The 21222-nt window shown below is 41.7% G+C and overlaps 1 protein-coding gene across 1 annotated transcript; it reads left to right on the forward strand.

Annotated features, from left to right (window-relative positions):
- The first annotated feature begins 330 nt into the window (after positions 1-330).
- LOC122671285 (protein ABCI7, chloroplastic) lies at positions 331-15882 on the forward strand. The gene is made up of 3 exons (XM_043868413.1): positions 331-1338; positions 12894-13153; positions 15473-15882. Exons 1-3 carry the CDS (start codon positions 442-444, stop codon positions 15792-15794), a joined length of 1479 nt encoding a protein of 492 aa, XP_043724348.1. The 5' UTR covers positions 331-441; the 3' UTR covers positions 15795-15882.
- The last annotated feature ends 5340 nt before the right edge of the window (positions 15883-21222 follow it).

The following is a 21222-nucleotide window of genomic DNA, read 5'->3' on the forward strand; positions in this document are numbered from 1 at the left end:
GTTAAGAACCTGAGAGGAATAAGAACGATTGCTGCTTCTACTCTTTCTAACCCCTCCTGCCCAACCCGGATAGCAGCAAAATTTCGTTCGATTACCCTCTCCCCCGTCCCTCCAGGACCTCCCCTCCTCCCTTCTGTTTTTTTTTTTAAATTTATAACGGTTTCACTCTCTTACCGTTAATCTTAACTGTGAATCTGTGTACAGAACTTTCATACTGGAGCGAATTTCATCCGTAAAGCTGACCAACCATATTTCTTGATTTAATATATATATATTTTTTTGGTGGAACTTATTGATTTAATATTACTGAACGTTGAGTTGAGAGTTGAGACTCGGAGACGGAGACTGCGATGTGAATTCCTTAGCCGAAGTCCTCAATTTTGCTTTGCTTCTTCAGAGGCAAGCAAAGCAAGATAGGCAAAGGAATTGTTAAAGAGAATCATGGCGACTTCAATCTTCCCTCGTCCCTATTGTCTGAAGCTAACGTCACCGTCTCCCTGCAAAGCCAAAACTCGTGGTGGCTTTCAACCTCGACGGCCCTTTTCAATCCCTTGTGCCGCGACCTCGGACCCCTTTGTCCTTCAAATTGCAGAAACCCTGGAAGATTCTATCTCAAACCTCTCTTCTTCTTCTTCTTCTTCTTCCTCACTACCTCCAGCCCTCCAGAAGCTCCGAGATAGCTCTGCTGAGTCCGTCCTCTCCATTTCTTGGCCTTCTCGCAAAGACGAACCTTTTCGCTTCATTGATACTTCTTTAATCAGATATTCCCAAATTCATCCTGTTTCTGTCCCTCCCCTTTCCGATGACCTAATTGGCATCTCCTCAGATTCCCAATTCCCCAATCTTGTCATCGTCGATGGTCATATTATCCCCTCCGCCTCCGAACTCTATGGATTGCCGGACGGCGTTTATGTCGGCAGCATTTTAAACATCTCCTCGGAGACTATCATGAAGAGGGTGCTCGAGTTTGTCTCTGGTTTCCACGAAGGAGACCTCTTTTGGTCTCTGAATGGGATTGGAGCTCCGGATGTTACTGTTGTGTTTGTTCCTGCAGGGTGTCGGGTTGAGAATCCCCTACATTTGAGGTTTTATTCTCGTGAAGGAGGGGACACTGGGTCGAACCAGCTACCTTTGTCGAATCCCAGGGTACTGGTGTTGGTGGAGAAGGGAGGGGAAATTGGGATAATTGAGGAGTATTCGGGTGTGGATGGAGATAAGCAGTATTGGGCTAATTCTGTTACCGAGTTGGTCGTTGGAGAAGGGGCAAAAGTTCATCATTCTTACATTCAGGAACAGTCTGCGATTGCTGCCCATATCAAATGGACCATCGTTCGACAGGTGAGCTTCAATTTAAACTTTCTTTTTAACTTTTTTTTTTTGACGGGGAGAAAGAACCATGCTGGGTATTATTAGTTTGTTATAATTGGTGAAATAGAACCACAATCATCCCATTAGTCATCAGGAAGGCATTTTGGCAATCAGCATTCCATAATATGCTTAGAATACACTAAATGGTAATGTAGGTTTTACTTTGTTTATATAACAATTATACCCATAAGGTTGATCCATTTCCATGTGTGGTAGTTTCTTTGTAGTTTTTAGAATGGAGGCATTTCGTTTTAGTACAAAGTAGCATGAAAAAGTGATAGGTTTAGCTCGAAGATGCAACATTTCTGCCTCCAAGTTGAAAGCAATGATTCTGGTAACTCAAGGTGTCCGTAGTCCGTGCTGTGAATGCATCCTTATTATAGGAAGTAGGTCCTTGTCTAACTTGGGCATTTTTTAGCTTTTTTATTAAATCTCAGTTTGGATCCTGATTCCTGAGGGTTCAAACTGACAATAATTTTTCTATTTTTAGTGTTAATTAGTTAACGTAGAAAAGCATCATGGGAACTTCAGATATTTTCTCCATATCCAATTCAAATTTTCACAAAATAGTGAAATACATAGAAATTTCTAGTCCCATGACATATGAGACTCACCTATCAATGATGGAATCCAAACTGCCAATTAAAACTATATCTAATACTGATCTGTTCTGCATATGACCCCATACTCATCGGAATTCAAACCCCAATTATTCCAAAAGACATTTGTGTTTTTTCATTCAACTCAGCATTCATCTGTAAAAGGGAAATATGAGTTGTTAGACAATATAAGAGTGGAGATTCATGATTGATGTTTTTGCTGGCGAAGTTGGTAAACTGTGAATTACCTCCTGCATTAAAATTCTTGTGGAACCTGTGAAGTAAATCTTTTGATTCTATGTTGTTATTCTTCTGGTCCCCCTGCTCCCCCCCCCCCCCCCCCCAACCCCAAAAAAAAAAAACAAAAAACTCATATGGGTTATGCAATTGAAAACTTTTAGGAAGCTTGATTGATCTAATAAGAAGGTAGAATGAAAGTTATTGTGGCACATCACTCTTCTGTATTGGACGAGTTCACTAATGGAATAGTGATACAGTAACGCTTGTGTCAGCTAGCTTGAACCTGTTGCGAAGCCCAACCCAAGATGAACCGGTCCAAATTAGAATTTTGGTAGAGTAGAATATTTAGGGTTTTGTTGAATTGTGAAATTATATGCCACAGGGACTTACTTGTAATTCTTATATGCCACAGAGCATACTTGTAATTTTCTTTTTTTACTTTGTTATAAATAGAAGGCTTGGCTGGTCACTTAACCATCCAAGCTTTCAGTCCTACTCTTTCTTTTAACATGGTATCAGAGCTAACAGTTCTGACCTAAGTTTCCAGCACTAGATTTTCCCCCCCCCCTTCCTTCACTTTCTCCCAAGCTTTCTCTATTTTGACCTAAAACAGCCTACACCACCTACCGCCACCTTCTCCACATTCCCTACAGCCCTTCTTCCCTCTCTCGGTTCTTCGTCATCTAGAAGGGCAGCACTAATGAGGTGATCTATTATGGATCTAGTTGCTGCCCTCCTTCTTACCTTTTTTCAAGAATGATTTGGTGATTCAAAGAACGACAGTTGCTGCCCAGCTTTTGCACTTGATTCTTCCTCTTCTTTGGAGATCGATTTCGTCCCTTATATTGCAGAATCGTGTCTCCCCTTATTGAAGATCAAGTACTGCAGTTATTGGAGACCATCTGTCACAGTTTGAAGATCAGAATCCTTCTTTTCTTGCCCTTCCTGCGATTTCACACTTAAGGTTTTCTTCCGAATCCTGCAGGATTTGTCTCAGTCATCTCTCTTCAGACTCGGCTGATTTTTGGAGGTACTATGACTACCCCAAAGCAGAACTTGCCGATTCTAGATATGATGAAGAAACAAGCTAACAAAGTAGGGTGAACACCCAAATTCGATGGGTAGTATAGTCTCAACCTAAATAGACTCAAAAAAGCCTTTCAAACACTGGTAAGCACAGTCCAGCAATCAAACAAGGCAAATATCTGAGAGAAAATCAACTTGACCAAATCCTTCAAAGCGTGGCTTCATTATACAACCACTAGGAAGCTGAAACAAACATAAGGTACCAGCCTTAAGCAAACCAAAGTATCATAGAACCATTTCTCAGGCAAAACAGAGAAAAAAGGAGCTGGGGGTAACTTGAAGACAAGGGCAAAACTGAGTTGTGTAGCACCAACTTGTAGAAGCATGGAGCAAGACCATAGGAGGGTTGAAGAACATCCTAGGGCGATCCAAAAGAGCCTAACTTCAGCTGCAACACTGGTCGAATGAAGGAGAGAGGGAAAAATTATCAGAATAGGCTGACAGTAACATGGCCATGGCTGGATTGGCTTGAGATGGGCTTCGAATGCCTATTTCTTCAAAAGAGGTGCTCTTTTGGTGTCTCCATTTTCTCCATTCATGCTCCTTGCAAGATTACTTCAATCACTTCACCTTAAGAATCCCTTCCTTGGAGCCCCTTTGTAACCTAGGGTTCCAAAGAGAGAGAGATGAAGGAACAAGAAGATAACTCGATTCTCAAACCAACAAAGTTCGCTTTGATACCAATTTGGTAGTTAACAAATGTAAAGAACAAGTAGAAAGATGGAGGAGAAGAAGAGAAGATGGTGGAATATTGTGTGTTAAGGTATTGTCTCGACCACACCTATTTTACTTCACTAATAATATAAGAGGAATTACATACACCTCCATAAGGAGGTAAAAGATAAAAAAGGAAAATTACAATATAAGGTAACTAGACAATAAACTAATTCCTAAAGTACCCTTATTACATGAACTTTAATACTTAGATGGTCTTTTCACAAGAGGGCAGGCCTTGGTGCAACGATAAGGTTTTTCCATTGTGACCAAGTGGTCACGAGTTCGAGTTTGAAAACAGCCTCTTTGCAAAAGCAAGGGGTAAGGCTGCATACATTATGACCCCCCCAGTGGCGGGAGCCTCGTGCACTGGGTACGCCCTTTTTAGATGGTCTTTTCACATTTGAAACATTATTATCATTCGAGAGCTTGTCGAGGACTCGAGGGATGATTTCAACTCATCCACTTTCTTGCTCTAGGTCTCATTTGCCTCACTTAGAGAATCCTCTCGGAGTTCAAAACAATTTTTTCTTTTACCCTGAATATTATTTGGGACCCGGGGTAGCCCTTAAAATTTTATTAATGATGAAAAGAAAATGAAAGTACAATGGGGAGGGGACATAACCCGCCTTACCCCAGCCCAAGGAGCATAACACTCTCAAATTAACTGAAACAAAAGTCAAAACCCGCCCTACAAGGAAAGAAAGAATTACAATCTGACCAGGAGTTCAAAACATCAAATCTCTGTTCAATTCCATATCTAAAGCACATTTTTTGAAACTCCAAGTTCAGTTTATCATAAATATTTGACAATTCCTCATAAGAGGGATTGTCATCCACCTTTTGCTCATCCTTACTAGGATCATCCATAATACCAATGAAGAAAGATTGGACACCTCATTTGGAGATTCCTCTATGGAATCACTACTCTTATATTCATCCCACATGATTGCGGGCATTGCCTTTTTCCTCTTGAAATTTTCCCTTGGTTGTTTCTTGGAGGGGCACTCATTGGCCATGTGACCTTGCCCATGACAATTGTAACATGTTATGCTATTAATCTTGGGAGGTCTACTTTTATTGGTCATGGAGGTCCATTTCTAATTTCCTCCCATTGAAATTCCGGAATTTCCTAGAAAGGTAAGGAACTTCTTTATCATCAAACTTATAATCTTCATCTTGAGATGGTGAGGCTTGGAGGGCAATGCTCTTTTTCTTTTGGGGCTCATCCTCCCTAGGATCATCTCATGGGTAATCAGTGATCCAATGAGCTCCTCAATGGCGAGCTTCTTTAAGTCTTTTGCCTCCATAATAGCATTACCTTGGGTATCCAACTCTTAGGTAAAACCTAAGAATTTTTTGTTTACAAGTTCCACTGATGTGTTAAACAAAACAGAATTAATGGGACTGCTTGAATGATCGAATTGATCAACCAAGCCTTATATTTATAATGTGAAGGATTACATCCTAATGATAATAATACCCCTAGCTTAGCTGATTTAACTAGGCAGTACTTAAACATAAACATAACACTGTAAAAAGACCAGAATACCCCCACAGTATTCTGGTGTACATTATTCAATGGTATAGACTTTTCCAAGTGCATCTAAACTGTTAATGATATCCATGAATCTTGCATACATGGCCGAAATCAAGTAATCAACTCATCCTTCATGGCCTCATCTTAAAAGACTCAAAATGACCAACTAAGAGGTCGATTTTAGAATCCTTTACCTGGTTGGTACCTTCATGGGTGACCTCTAATGTTCCCCATATGTCATGCGCCATCTTGCAATTTGAAATGCAGTGTTACTCCTCAGCCATAAGCACACAACACAAGTCATTCATTCCCTTAGGGTTGAGGGTGACACTTTTCTTATCCGTCTCGGTCCATGATGACTTGGTCTTCAAAACCTTCTCGCTTTGTTCGTTTGTGGTTGATGGAAATTCGAAACCATCTTCCACAGTTCCACTACATTCCAAATGTTGTACTCCAGTTTTTGAACGAATATCATCATCTGGTTCTTCCAATAGTTGTAGTTGCCCCCTGTTAAAGACCGGTGGATGTGAGGTTGAGTTTCTGATGTAGTTCAAAAGAACAAGAAGGACAGCAGCAAACCAGGGCAAGAAATTGGACCAAGAATGGACTAATATGTGTAATTTTAATTGTCCAATGGGTTGTACAGGCCATGGGCTTTAAATTTTTGGGTTTACTTTTGTAATGAGCATATTCTATAGGCTCAAATATTAGGGATTTAAGTCCCATACGGGATTAAATAGCTAGTTTCTATTTTTTGTTTCATAGTCATTACGAATATTAGGTTTATATATTTTGAGTTTCTATTTCCTTGTAAGCTTTATTTAGTTGCTAGTTTTAAGATCTCAGCCAAGGAGAGTTTCTATTTTTGTAACAAGGCAATTTATAAAATCTTTCCTAGTGTCCTATGATTTTGACAGCCATTGGATGAGTGTGCTGTCCATGTGTGTGGAATGTGAGAGACAGTCCCAGGTGAGATGCCTTTGAGAAGATAGATGGGAGGCCTTCTTCAAGTTGGTGGGAGACCAACATATCCTTCTTCTACTCTTCTCTTTTTTATTTTTTCCTTTCATTACTTTTTTTTTTTATCTTACCTTGTTTCTATCGAAGTACATCTGACCCTTCTGTTCTGTTATTTGAATCACAAACTTCCATTCCATTGACCTGTGCATGGTGCTACTTGAGGTACTTAGTTTCTATTTTCCAGCCTTTCGCCAAATTGTAAACTTCAATTTCCTAGTTTTCTAATCTATTTTGCAGGTTTCCTGTTAGGTGTTCCAGTGCCAATGTGCCATCATAGATTAGGTGATCGATCACTGTTAGTATTCTGTTTTCCCTGACTTTCTAATTCTGGATTGGATACCTTCTATTTCTGTGACACCTATACTTCCACATCCAGCCATTGGATGTTGATCAAACTTTGAGGCATTGTCGCTTATGTTAATAGGTACCTTCGACCTAAATTTTGTTCCAATCAGGTGGCCCTGCTTTGAGTTTCAGAACATGCTTTATTTCTGTTTTATGTTTCTCCCTGCGACCCTGGTTATTCTTGGTTTTCCTTATCACTCGCAATCGGTGATTAGAATTCTATTAGTTTCCCTCAGCAAGACCGGTGCTTGTGGTTTCCATTCCTTCAAACCGTTGGGTTCACTTGAGAAGGAACTCGTTCTAATACCACTTGTTGGATTGTGGCAACCCTAGGGGGTTGAATTGAGTTAAAATAAAAACTTGCAAAATAAAAGCTCAACCTACCCAATGCACAATGTGACCCAAAAAGGAGAGGTGGCATAAAAGTGTGTAAATAAAGTTGTAAGGAAACAAAAAGAGACAATGGGGCACAAGGATTTTTATAGTTGTTTGACAACTTGCCTACATGCACTCCCAAGTGATACTACACTTGGCTTTTCACTAAACTCAATCTCACATACAATGCTTTTCTCAGGCTCAACACTAACCCAAGTGTTTTGAAGACAACACTCCAGCCTAGTGGTTTTACCAGGCTCACTACTTACGACCCAACAACACTCTCAAGCATATGAAGAAAAAAAAAACAAAGGCTCAAAAGCTAAGATACAACACTTAAAAGCTCAACTATAAAAACCTCTAAATAGGTGAGTATACAAATGAATAGCACGATGATGATTCTCACAAGACGAGCACTAAAGACACTTTTAGATGTTAAATTGATGGCACTGAATGTCTGGACTAGTGGCCCCTACTTGTTCTTTAAATATTGCTCCAATGGGGTTCAAAATTACTAGCCAAAACAGAGTCAAACGGGCAATTAACTGTCCAACCAGTTGATCGCTTTGGCCAGTTGGTCGACCACTTGCACGTGATGAATGTTTATATTTTAAAATAATAGCCACCATTGGACCACTGTTAGCAACCTGTCGGTCACTGGTGCACAGGCCAATGATCGATCGGTGGATGTCCACTGATCGTTTGCACAGGCTGGCTGTGCAAGCACCCTCTCGGGAGTCGGGACCCACCCACCAGATGGAACCGGTTGGCTAGTTGCATCAGCCTGTTGGTCCTAAGGCTTTGGGGAAGCATTGACCGGCAGCCCCCAAGGAGCTGTGCAGGGATTTTTTACTTTAATAATTTTGCCTTGCCAAAACTTCAGTTCAAGTCAAAACCACCTAAACAATTTTAAGGTCATTTCCCAAGACATGTAACCAAATAATGCCTGTCAATGTATGCCAATAGGGTCTAGTTTAGGTCATTTGGGTTTGGTGTCCAGTGTGAGAATCTCCTTACAATGAGTCCTTGGGATTCATAAGATATACAATTTACAAAAGAGAAACTCCTAAAGTCTAGAGATGTCATCCAAGGAAGTTCATGATGATTAATCCATTAAAGCTCTTGACCCACTGTATGTATGATCATCTCCATCTGGGTTGGACTTATGCAAGGCTCTTGATTGCTCTTGGAGTTTGTCACTGGCAGCTGTAGATGGAAGGTCAAGGATTTGACCATCCATGAAACCGCTGCTTACACACACCATCCTGCAAACTTACAAACCTACCAACTGAGGTTAGATACACCAAGATAAGTAAACATTTTCCCTTGGGACACACAGTTATCACCAAACCAATAAACAATGCCACAACATTTGTGTGGCCATCTTGAACCCGTTTGGAAGCCCAACTCAATCCACAACATTTGTGTGGCCAGCTTAAACCCGTTTGGAAGCCCAACTCAATCCACAACATTTGTGTGGCCAGCTTAAACCCGTTTGGAAGCCCAACTCAAGAAGAACTAGGTCCAAATTATATTTTTGGTTTAGTAGGATATTTAGGGAGTTCTTTTATTTGGGTGAATATATCGTAATCTTTTATTTTGGTAGATTACATACGAGATAGCTTCCATATTTCAGTTTCCTTGTATAAGTTTATTTTAGTTTCCTAGGTTAATAGTTTTTATATATATTAGCATGTTACCTACGATGGATTTTAGAAATGAATATGAAGTATCGAGTTTTGTGTGATTGTAGCTTGCATGGCCTTTGTGGCAGTCGATTGGCTGTAGAGTGTTCTTCTTCCCTCCGCTCCCTCTCTCCCTCTCTCCCATCTCCTTTGCTCTCAGGTATGAATTGCTTCAATGCTTCTCCTCTCTCTCTGATTCTTTTTCCCCCCCTTTGTCTATTTCCCTATCCCAGTTAGGACTCCTTATTTTTCCCTTTCTTTCTTCTGAGTTCTGAGGGTGGGCCTCAGCTCAATGGTAAGATTGCTCCATTGCAACTTAGCGGTCGTGGGATCAAGTTGGGAAAAAGCCTCCCGCGAAGTGGGGGTAAGGTTGCGTACATTATGACCTTCCACAGACCCCACAGTGGCGGGAGCCTCGTGCACTTGTTATGACCCTTTTTTTCCGGAGTTCTCTCGTTCCTCCTCGCTTACCAAGCTTACCATGGCCATGATTGGTTTCTGAACCGGCAGGTTCCATGCTTGAGTTTGTTGGAACTCCATTAAAACAACCCAGGAGGATTTGATATTCCAGGGGGTTGGGTCACATCTTTACCGGCAGTTTCCAGAGTTGGTTGAATTTGTTGGAAAACCCCTCCTATTGTGAGGTCAAGTGCTGCAAAGTGCAAATGACATCGCCTCTACCTTTTACGCCAGGGGCAATTTTCAGGATGTTGTTCTGTTAATTGAATCATTGTTTGGCTTTGTTCATACCTGGTATTCAGAGGACCCTTAGTAGAGTATCAAGCCCCAAAAATTCCATCTTGATTGGGTCTCTTTTGTGGGAGATTCCTCCTTCATAGTGAAACCTCCTGCCGCTGGCTTTGGTGTCGTGAGGTTGTAGACAACCTCTCCTCTCCCCCTCTCTTCTATTTATTTGATCCCTTATTCCTTAATTCACAATAGTACCCCTCCCTTTTGTTTTTATCCCATCTAACCCCTTAATTTGTGTTCATTCCAAGTTTGTATCCGTTCAATAAATATAAAACCTTTGTGGATCATTTTCCTGTTTAATTATTAAATACTCTTTAACATTTCTGTTTAATTAAATTGCCATTACCTCCTTAGAATTGGGTTATATTGCTTTGAGTGGGCTGGGCCCATAGCGATACCAATGCGGGGTTTTACGGCCCGGGATTCCATCAAATAATTTGTTTTTAATTGGGATCCATTCTTATTGAGGATTCTGATTTGTTGTATTTTGATTTTGTGTCTTGATCCACCCAATTGGCCACAATTGTATAATGTGTACCTTCTTGTGTATCCGGAACCTATTGTGTTACTGAAGAAGACATGAAGATTTTGGTTAAAGGCAAAATCTCAGTTTACGTAGTCACATATCATACTCCACATAATTGACTTTTACAACAGAGAGGGAAAAAAACCTTAGATTCTCAAACATCAGGATGTAGTTACAAATCTGATCTATTTAATCATTCTCTTTCATACATTATGTGTGTATTAAGATTGGGGTGCCAGCAGTGAAGGTAATGGAGAAAAAAAAGCCTAAAATGGAAAACGATCTGAAACAAAAAGCTGCTAATTGGTTGTTGCATTATATTTATTTATATAAAGAGTAACTTACTCCCCCCTCCCCTTGATTGTACTCTAATGACAAACCCCTCCCCTGGGTTTTGAGTAATGACTATCCCCTCCCCTGCATTCCCAAGATTCTATCAACCGTACCCATTCCGTTAAAAAGGGCTGTTAAGTGATGACATCATCTATTCGTTTAAATCCCAAACTGCCTTATATTTGTAATATTCCAATAATACCCCCTAACCATATCAAAACCCTAAAAATTTAGCCACCACTTCCGTAGCCACGGTCACCACCATGGCTGTATCCACCACCGCTGTCCTCACGAGGTCCAAAATGAGACTGACACCATTGATGGTGATGATGAGAAAGCTATGGGGATGCACAAAGGAAAGACACTAGAAGATCCACATTACACAGTTCAATATAGATGCAAGGAACGGATCAGGTTCGAAACCCTCCACTGCCTTCATCTTCCATATCTTGTATATGGTTAAAACAGGGAGAGATAGAGAGAGAGAGAGAGAGAGAGAGAGAGAGAGAGAGAGAGAGAGAGAGAGATGTGAAGAAGAGAGAAAATTCCAATTGAATGTAATAGTGGAAATCGAAGCTTAAAATGGAACCCTAGAGTGACGGTAATGGCGATGGTCAAGAGGCAAACAGGACAATCAAGTTACAATTTTAGAAGTAGAAGCTGCTTTTGCTGAGACAGCCAGAGAGTGAGATAGGGTTTCAAAAATTCTGTCTTTTTTGAGGTTTTGTTTGACGAAGAGGGAACAGATAGAACCTTTGTCTATATCTTCTTCAGATTAGGTGCAACTTCAGCATTAGAAACAAAATTGTCTTCCTATGTTGAGGGGTAAGCGATAACACATCGTCGATTTCAGAGGAGATCTGTAACCTTTACTCAACATGGGATTCATCCAAAACCATACCGCTCTAGACAGCGAAGAAGCTGAAGCGTAGAGGCTAACATTCGGGTCGCTCAATGAAGAAGGCTCTCCCAATATTTCATCTGGTTCCAACTCAGAAATTCGTTTCTCCTGTCGTCGTAATCCCTGTTGATCCTCTAATGGCGACGAGGAGCAGAAAAACAGATACAGGGATATTAACAATAATCAAACTTCTGAATATTTCCTGTGTGTCTCCGTTATTCAATGAATAGAATATATATATATATAGGTTACAAGGTTCAATCCTATTAATGTTGGGATGAGAATAAAGAAAGCTCCACTTACATGAAGGAGTGGAAAGAAACATAAAATAACAGATCCATTTACATAAGAAAGTGGAAAGAAAGAATAAAAACAGATCCACTTACATAAAGAATAGAAAGGAATATATGTGAGACGGGTGCTCTTTGTGTACCATGCATTGAGAACGGTAATAAACAATGAAGAACACATCGTCCGTTCTTAACTCTGGTTCCTGTTTCCATTGAACAGAGCTCAGGCGAATGATAGCTGAAACAGAGAACAAGCAAACAATGGCGAAATTCGTGACCCAGTAAACTCGAAGCATCATTGGATGAGAAGCGGCCTGGAATCTCTTCTTGTGAAGGATTAAAATCGCAATAACTCGATGCGTTGCAGTTTGTACTAGCGGTATTGAATTCAATTCTATACGATTTGGAGTTGCAGGAGGAGGAGGATGAAGAAGAAGTGGGTCAGAGGGCAATATAGTCTTTTTCAACACTTAACAGCCCTTTTTAACGGAATGGGTACGGTTGATAGAATCTTGGGAATGCAGGGGAGGGGAGAGTCATTATTCAAAACCTAGGGGAGGGGTTTGTCATTAGAGCATAATCGAGGGGAGGGGGGAGTAATTTACTCTTATATAAATGTATCATTTGTTTAGTTCCACATGAGTTCATACCAAAATGATGAACTGTGATATGGTGCAAGACTAATTACTCACTGCAATGAAAATAATGTACTAGTAACTGCTGTTATTATGTTGAATTGTATCGATGCTATGTTTATAGTGTAATCTATTTTCTCCTTGATATTTATTAATAACACAAGGATACGATTTTGTTTGGTACGCCTAACACATGTCCAGTCCAGATAGTTGTGTAAACCATGGGAGCTATTGAGCTTGGTTGATGTTAGGTGTGGTTGATTTGATCTGAATGAATGATCTAGCATTTTTTTGGGGGTGGGGGGGGGGGGGAAGTAGTTAAATATATAATCAAGGTTGGTCCCTGGAGGATGCTTATTGTGGAAAATTAGCTGCTATGCCAGTTGTTAACCCTTTGTCATGACTCTGAATCAAAGTTGCAGAGCTACTCTGCAATTAGTGATTTCACAAGTTCTAGCTAATTATGGTATCCACGATCTTTTGTAGGAAACAAATAGTACCTATGAGCTTGTAGAGATAAGCACCGGTGCAAAATTGAGCAGACATAACCTCCATGTTCAGCAAGGGGGGCCAGACACTGTAACAGAGTTGTCAACACTCCACTTATCTGTAACTGATCAAACACAAGATCTGCATAGCAGATTAGTCTTGGATCATCCTAGAGGCTACTCACGACAACTTCACAAGTGTATCGTGGCTCATTCATCTGGGCAAGCTGTGTTCGATGGGACCATAAAGGTCAACAGGTACTTTCATTCTTTTGTTCTGTTTGTTTTTCCATGCCAGAAGTAATCAGCATTGTCTCTTTAGGACAAACTAAATTTCATACTCCATGACTAACAAAGTGATGATTATTGTTCTGGTCCAAATATACGGCCTAATGCTAAGTTTCAATGGTCATTATGTGTGTCAATTGGTCACTTGATTGCTCAATTTACCCTACCTCATGTCATAATATTTTTTATTTTTGGATAAATACTCGAAATGGTAAGGTTTTTGTCCAGTTTCTTCTTGTCAATTGATACGAGGTCAGGATACATTTATAGCTAATCACGATTTTTGAGTACCTGGCATATTTATCAGGGCAAAGTATATCTGGTGGGTGCAACTACATAACCTTATCTGATCGGTCCGAAAATCTGCCACTTGGCATGTCAGATGGGGCCCAAATTTTGTGGACAGGTAGCCCCCGATGACCTCTCTCACATGCCAAGTTTCATCCCAATTAGAGTTTGTCAAGTGAAAAAATTTAGCTTTGAAACTCCAGGACCTATGGGGGATTGCACAGTAGCAGTCAGATTATCGTAGGCATGCATAGACATACAAGGGTATGCATGATGCCAATACATGGGGGAGTATATCTGTATATGGTTGAATATGAACCTTAAATTTGACAACTGGCCTATCCAGGTCTTCCATTATCCAACGGTTGGAAGTGGCACATCATTCTGCCTAGTGGCAAAATTCGGTAGACCATCAAGAGAAGCTTATCTTGACAGGGCTTTGAATTAGCTTTTTCCCTATTTATAAATATTTGAACTTTATCATCTACAACAAAGTACTTAAAATTGAAATTCTACTTTTTCGTCTGTACTTGATGTTTTATCTATAAGAGATACTAGCTTTCCAGACCTATTAGGATACCAACTACCATGTATCTGACATTTCAGTTATGTAACCAATTTTGTTTTTTAATATGAATGTACTTATTCTATCCCAATTTATACAATAAAATGAATTCCAGCTATGTTGACAGATGACAGACAGAATAACGGGAAGTAGCTCTAGGAAGATAATCGTACTGTTTGCAGCCTCCCATTCACTCCACTTTCAGATGGTTCTTTTTGTAGTAAACTGAATGCCACCTAGGACACAACAGTACCTGATCTCTTGGCAATGCCAACTAAATGAGAAAAATAGAAGAGGAATATAAAAAAAGGTTGGGGGGGGGGGGGGAGGGGGAGCACCCATTAGCAGCAGTTAAAATTGGTAATGTGAATGTTGTGTCCATCACCTGTTTGTTATAAAAGCTACATTAATATGAGTGAAGCTTCTAATTCATTTTTTACAGTAGGGAGATAAATACAAATGTCTAATGCTGGACAGTCAAGACCTTGACTTGTATATAAGTATTCATTGCTTCCATAAAAAGTTCTTAATTAGTTCTTTCTAACAGGATGCCTTCGTGAAGTATTTGTTCTTGTTAAGTGTCAGTGTCAATCCGCACCGTGTATCACTGGCTACCTTTTATGGAGGAAACAGGGTGCAAAATACTGGTTTTCTCTGACAGTTGGAGTGGATTATCAGTCCATTTTGGATCCATCTACCGCCAGAGCTGAACACCATACCAACCATCCAAACTGCTTTTCCCCTATAGCCTGTTGACAAGTAAATTAGATCTTCTAGTTCAAACAGATCTAACTGCTTGAACTGCTATTGATTGTAAGATTCAAATATCTAGTTGATTTAAACTTTAGGACTCCAACCCATGACTTTAAAAAGCAATACAAGGAAGATCTTACCACAGCACCAACACAAGCCCCTGTCCTATAAATCAATTCCTGTAGCCAATGTCCTTGGTATCTTCATTGTGTATGACTAAAAGCATCTGGACTGTCGAGCAGCTCTTTGTCTGGACCAGCAGTTGGTCCATCAGATCATCAACCACTGGGGCTCAATAGTTCAGTTTTAAGATGACTGACAAAAGTAGTACTTTTTGGATTTCATAACCATCCTGTTTTTGGGTTTTGAACATCCATCTATGTCATGGACAATGATTGATGAACATTTTCAGTTTACTAGATGTTAAAATTGCGTCCTAACAATATTAAATGAAAGATTGGACATTGCACCATCTTTGGCATATGTAATCGTCATGAGAGTCTCAAAAAGAATATGCTTCATCTTATATCGATTTGATGAGGAATGGATGGCAATAATAATGACTAATGGCTAAAGCTTTTCCTATGGTTGTTCCTAATTCCTATGTTACTGGTTTGTGGCCTATTTCTGTATTAATTTGTGATTTGGCAGTTGTGCAATTTCCTTATTTTCCCATTCTTCAGATATGCACAAGAAACAGACGCTGGACAACTAACAAGGAGTCTTCTTCTAGAGCCTCGTGCAACTGTGAATTTAAAACCTAACCTTCAGATCATTGCTGATGATGTCAAGTGCTCCCATGGTGCTGCAATAAGTGACCTCGAAAAAGGCCAGCTGTTCTACTTCCTTGCTCGCGGTATTGATTTACAGACAGCAAGAAAGGCTCTTGTCTTCTCCTTCGGAGCTGAGGTGATAGAGCATTTGCCTTACAGCTCCCTTAAAAAGAAAGTGGGGAGCCATGTCCAATGGTTGCTGGAACCTGCACGTGAAGGAGTCCCACAGTGAGATTGTTGTCAAAGTTTCAAATCATAGTGAGCCATTTTGTTACAATTTTTTTGTCATAACAAAATATACCTCACGAAAATCAAGGTTTTACCTCAGTTGATTTCTGGTGTACATATACTATTTTTGCCCCCTCCCCTATGGACTAGCATGAAAGACTACTAAGCTCCAGTGATATCTGTACCTCCTGCTCCGGTGATATCCCTGTAGAGATTTCTCTGGCATGCCGAACAGTGGCAGCTTTGCTACGTCCCTATGACCTTCACCGACAACCCATCTCTCTCCTGCAGCACTCTCCCCCAACACAGTTCTCTGTCGCCCACAACATCCCCACCCCGCCACAGCAACCCCTTTCCTTCCTATCTTCGTCCTTTGTTGTCTCTGATACTAATCCCTATGCTCCTGCAACCCAATCCTGTCCCAACTCCCCGATGTCCCTCCTTGGCTCCCGAAAATCCCCAAGCTCCCCACCTGCTTACAACCCTTGGCAGAAATCCCCCACTCCCTCCATGGCCTCCTCAAACCCACCCTCTAGACCTACAACCCTCCCTCGTCCCATTTACAACCCCAAGCCATTGTTCAATCTGCAATCCTAATCCGTTGTCCCAGCTCATCCTTGATCTCCTCTCTAATCCTGTTTGATTCTTCCTCCATGCCTGATCTCCTTTGCCTCCCCCCCCCCCCCCCTCCAATCCTTTACCTGATCTTTCCCTCCCTACCTGATCTCTGCCTCTCCCAACCCCTTCTTTTCTCTATGCTCCCCCTCCACACAGTGTCTCTCTCTCTATCGCCCTCACCCTAACCATCTACTACCTGCCCCTCCCTTTGCAATTTGGATCTTCTATTGTCGAACTGCCCAGCAGGACCGTGCTGCCTAGACACGGTGTTGTGAACAATGTCCATCTTACTCCTGCCCAAATGCCTTGCCCGAGTGGGGGTAAGGCGGGCATTATGCGCAGCCCCGTGTCTGGGCAGCACGGTCCTGCTGGGCAGCTCGGCAATAGAGGATCTGGATCCGCCCCTCCCTTTGTCATCTTTGATACTAATCCCTAGGCTCCTGCAAGCCAACCTTGTCTCAACTCTCCGATGTCCCTCCTTGGCTCCCGTAAATTTCCAAGCTCTCCACCCGCTTACAACCATTAGCAGAAATCCTCCACTCCCTCCATGGCCTCCTCAAACACATCTTCTGGATTTGTAACCCCGCATCGTCCCATTTGCAGCCCCAAGCCATTGTTCCATCTGCAACCCTAATCCATTATCCCAGCCCGTCCTTTATCTCCTCTCTAATATTGTCTGATTCTTCCTCGGTACCTAATTTCCTCTGCCTCCCCCCCCCAATCCTTTGCCTGATCTTTCCTTCCGTACCGGATCTCTGCTCCTGCCCATCTCTCTCTCTCTCTGCACCGCGTGTGCATCGCCCTCACCCTAACCATCTGCAACTTGCGCTCCCCCTTCCCACTTACTCCCCACCCCTCTATATCTCCATCACACCCCTACCTACTGCTCAACCCTCCTCACACGCCTCTGTACCCCCCTATTTGTCCAAAAGCCAAGTCTGAAAGCTGCAAAGGTACAGGTCGCATACATAGCACACTTCCCCCAATCACACTCCTTTGTATTGCCCTTTCACCCCCCCCCCCAACTCCAACTCCCACTCCCACTCCCATCCCCACCCTGTATGGTACACCCCCTCATTAAGAAGAGAGTATGGAAAGAGTGGGTAACAGACATCACTATTTAGGAAGTGCATATCAAGTTTGACTGCCAAACAAACAAACTGTCATATGGCATTTTTATACTACTTGTTACGGTGTGGTAGGAGGAGCTGGGGAGCAGAGACGTGCACAAATGATAGTATTCTTGTGCTTTACTGGGATGAGAAAAGTCTGAAGCATAGTTAGCAAAAACGTATTTTAAATGTTTGTTTTAAATGTGTTTTGTTGTTTGTTTTCCAAACAAAAGGGAAAAAAAAATTCCCGTTTTAAAAATGTTTCCCCTTTTTGAGTGTTTTTTTTCTAAGACCTTAGACTCGTTGAACAATGGTTTACTTAACTGGCCATATCTCTCTATCAAACTCCGATCGACCAGATTCTTTCGCTAACGTAAAGTTACTCAAAGGACTACATTCTCATGCAATCAAGCTATCACCTTAACTCATGTTCAATGCACGGACCTCAAAAACTGAGCAACAAACTGATGCATTTGCTGAAAAGGGTTTCTAAAGCGATGACTCTCAATCCCAACTCCAACTGAACATGCATCATTCTAGGAGAGTGTTGATTGTGTTGACAATAATGAACAATTGACAACAATGAACAACATCATAGCCAAGCCACGTCATTCAATAGGACTTTGGATTTTTTTTTTAATGGTATATGAATTGGGAATTATATTTTGGATAATATTGGACGATATGTCTTGGAATTTATATGCATTAATGTTAGATGTTATAGTTGTTTTAGAACATTAGATACATGTATTCTAGTAATAATTCTTCAATTCATATGAGTATGCTGTCTTTTTTTTGGTTGAAATCTTCACATTTAAAACTATCATTTCCTTCTTTTTTTTGTGGCCGTTTTCTATTTTATTTTACAACTTTACTATACCGCTCGAAATTTGACACTGTTTAAAGTCCTTACCACCTATACTATCCGTTTTCAGTTCCCCTTTTTTGCTAACTATGGTGAGGAATGTATGATGGTTACTGTTGTGCTTACAATGACGAGTAAGGTTTGGAACATGTGAGCAGTGATCTACATGACAAGTCAAGCCACATTGGAGGCACGTCTCCTTTTCCGTGAATGTCATGTGGCATGCTATAGAAATGCACATATCCTGTGCTTACGAACCTTTTCCAAATAATTAAAAAGGGAGAGGAGAATCTTCTTTGATGCCACGTGGAAGCTGAGCTGGCATCGGACCTTGTAAACATTTTGTTCATCTTACCTGCTAATGATACATCAGCCTAACCCACCTCAGGTTATCGGGGGGGCTGGAAGTTGTAAGATCCGTCTTGTTATATTCTCTCCAGTTAGATGTCCGTGTAGTTGCTTTTCTCCAGTTTCGGCCTCTATTTACTAGGGATGTCAATTTCAGGCTCAACTGAGCCCGACCGGGAAAACCTGAGACTGGATTGGCCGTTTAGTAAACATGTTGGGCTTGCACCCGATCCGAATAATAGTCGGTCATTCCCGGTGCAAGTGTCCAACCCGACGGTTGCTCGACCCACATCGACATGTTTACAACCCGTTTATAGTCCATTTTGCTCAGCCCGATACGTTTAAAGCCCGTTTAGAGATAAATGTGTGATTAGACCGTTTAAGGCCCAACCGAAGGCCCATTTAGCCCGATTAAAGACCGGTACCCTACCGACCATCTATAAACGAGACCATGCCTAGCATATGAGGCCCTATTACTTAAACGAGTCGGTCACAGTGCGAGGTCCTAAAGTAGGGAGGCCCGATTAGGCTTGACCAGAACCAACCTTGCCCAACCGATTGACACCCCTATTTACTATTCCTTACTATTCCCTACTATTCCAAGTGACTTACGCTTGATCCTTAAGGACTCTTGCCCAACCCCACTTCACAACGCAACACATATACTTCCACAATCCAATGACTCCTACCAGTCTACTCCATCTTCTCCCCAAAATAACTCACTTTGCTCCAACCTGAGATGACCCAAACCCGACACCTGGGATCGCGAAAGCAAAGACCCCTTCGTCTCTTGTTTTTTAAATCCCTAACCATCACCTCCATTTTCCTTTTGCTACTCTCCAATCTCAGTGCCAAAATGGATTCGGCCCTCACAATCGTACATTTTCCTCTACTACTCCACATGATAAGGCTCTCAAATGCTATGGATCCTACCTAGAAAACATATATTCTAAAAGCCCAAAGAGAAGAGGGTTGCACATCTACCAGATCCAAATGCTCCCTCATGTTTTCGGCGTCTTCACCTGCTAAGGTCATCGGAAAAGAGCATCACCAGCAAATTCAGCTCTGGTAGAAAACTGTCCAGTGCAAGAATTTCCAACAGAAGTGAACCAGTGGATCAAAACAAACTGCTACCCAAAATCCTTTGCAAGGATAAAATTTGATTTATGTTCTTTTTTTTTTCTCTGGGGATTGAGAAATTTCACGTCAGCTTGCGAGAGAATTGGGACGAGATTACTTTTCTTCTACTTTAATCTCACCCAAAAATTAAACAAGTAGTTTTTCGTAACTAATGAACCAAAACTTCATCGACGACAAAGTAGAACGAATGATATATTAATTTTCTTGATCTGTTAATGCAAATCTTTTCTTCAATCACAAATAGAAGAAATTAGATGGAAACAAAATAGTTCTATAGGATAACGTGTGAGGTGCCGAATCCGTTTTGGTGCTAAGATTGGAGAGTAGCAGAGGAAAATGGAGGTGATGGTTGAGGATTTCAAAAACAAGAGACAAAGGGGTTTTTGTTTTCTCGATCCTAGGTGTTGGTTTGGGTTAGCGCTTGGAAACCACCCCAAATACAGGGGTTGACCTGGGCCCCCCTGTGAAATGACCACCCCACCCCTGTTTTTGCTATCGTTTAGCGGGGCTGGACACTCTAGCTCCCGCCATGGCTGGAGGAAATCCATTTCCGAGCAAAGTGGGCTATTTTGGGGAGAAGATGAATCTGAGTTGTAGGAGCCGTTGGATGGTGAAAGTCCACGTGTCTCACATCGCCCAACTCTTGCCCAACGCTATCTGGGGATCATAACGATCCAACGACTCACCCTCTCCGCCTTCACCCTCTCCCCCCGGCTCACCCCCACACTCACTGCAAACCCTTGCGCACCCTCTCCCCTGGCTCACCCTCTACTCACGCTCAATGTAAACCCTTGTTCACCCTCTCTGTTGTGCTCACTCTCTCTGGCGGGAGTTGCAGTGTTTATTTTGAGCTTACCCCCACCGCAGCCCCCCTGCTCATCCTCACCGCCTTCATCACCCCCTGTTCACCCTCACTGTCCTCAATGCACCCCTTGCCTACCTTTGTTCATCCTTATGCATCCGCTTGGTTCTGTTTTTCCTTTTTTTTTTTTTTTTTTTGTGGCTGTGCAATTTTTGCAGGTTCCGGCGTTAGTAGCGCCTTGGATTTGGCCGGAATCGAAGCCCTTCCCCCTTTCAATTGGGCGGTACCTATCGTCGTCGATGGTGAAGCTACTCGGAATGTGTGCCCTGGAATCGATGCAACGACCATCAAGAACTTCATTGGGCCGCGTGTATAATGTGACTTTCCCTGTCTCCCAGGGTCGTGTCTGGCATGCGGCATAAAAAATGATGTTTTCTTTTTGTCTATTGCTGATGTATTCCTTTTCTATGGTATGTTCATGCATGCGTTTTATTATATAATCTGTGTGTACAACGAGTTTTCTTGGGATGTGGTTGTTACCCAATCC

This window comes from Telopea speciosissima, chromosome 8 (genome assembly GCF_018873765.1).
Source record: "Telopea speciosissima isolate NSW1024214 ecotype Mountain lineage chromosome 8, Tspe_v1, whole genome shotgun sequence".
Classification (NCBI taxonomy): domain Eukaryota; kingdom Viridiplantae; phylum Streptophyta; class Magnoliopsida; order Proteales; family Proteaceae; genus Telopea; species Telopea speciosissima.

Bases quoted from the DNA above. Each gene is read 5' to 3' on its own strand.
- LOC122671285 (XM_043868413.1), top strand. From the start codon at position 442: ATGGCGACTTCAATCTTCCCTCGTCCCTATTGTCTGAAGCTAACGTCA. The intron at 1,339-12,893 runs GTGAGCTTCAAT...GATCTTTTGTAG, and splicing joins AATGGACCATCGTTCGACAG to GAAACAAATAGTACCTATGA. The intron at 13,154-15,472 runs GTACTTTCATTC...CCCATTCTTCAG, and splicing joins GGGACCATAAAGGTCAACAG to ATATGCACAAGAAACAGACG.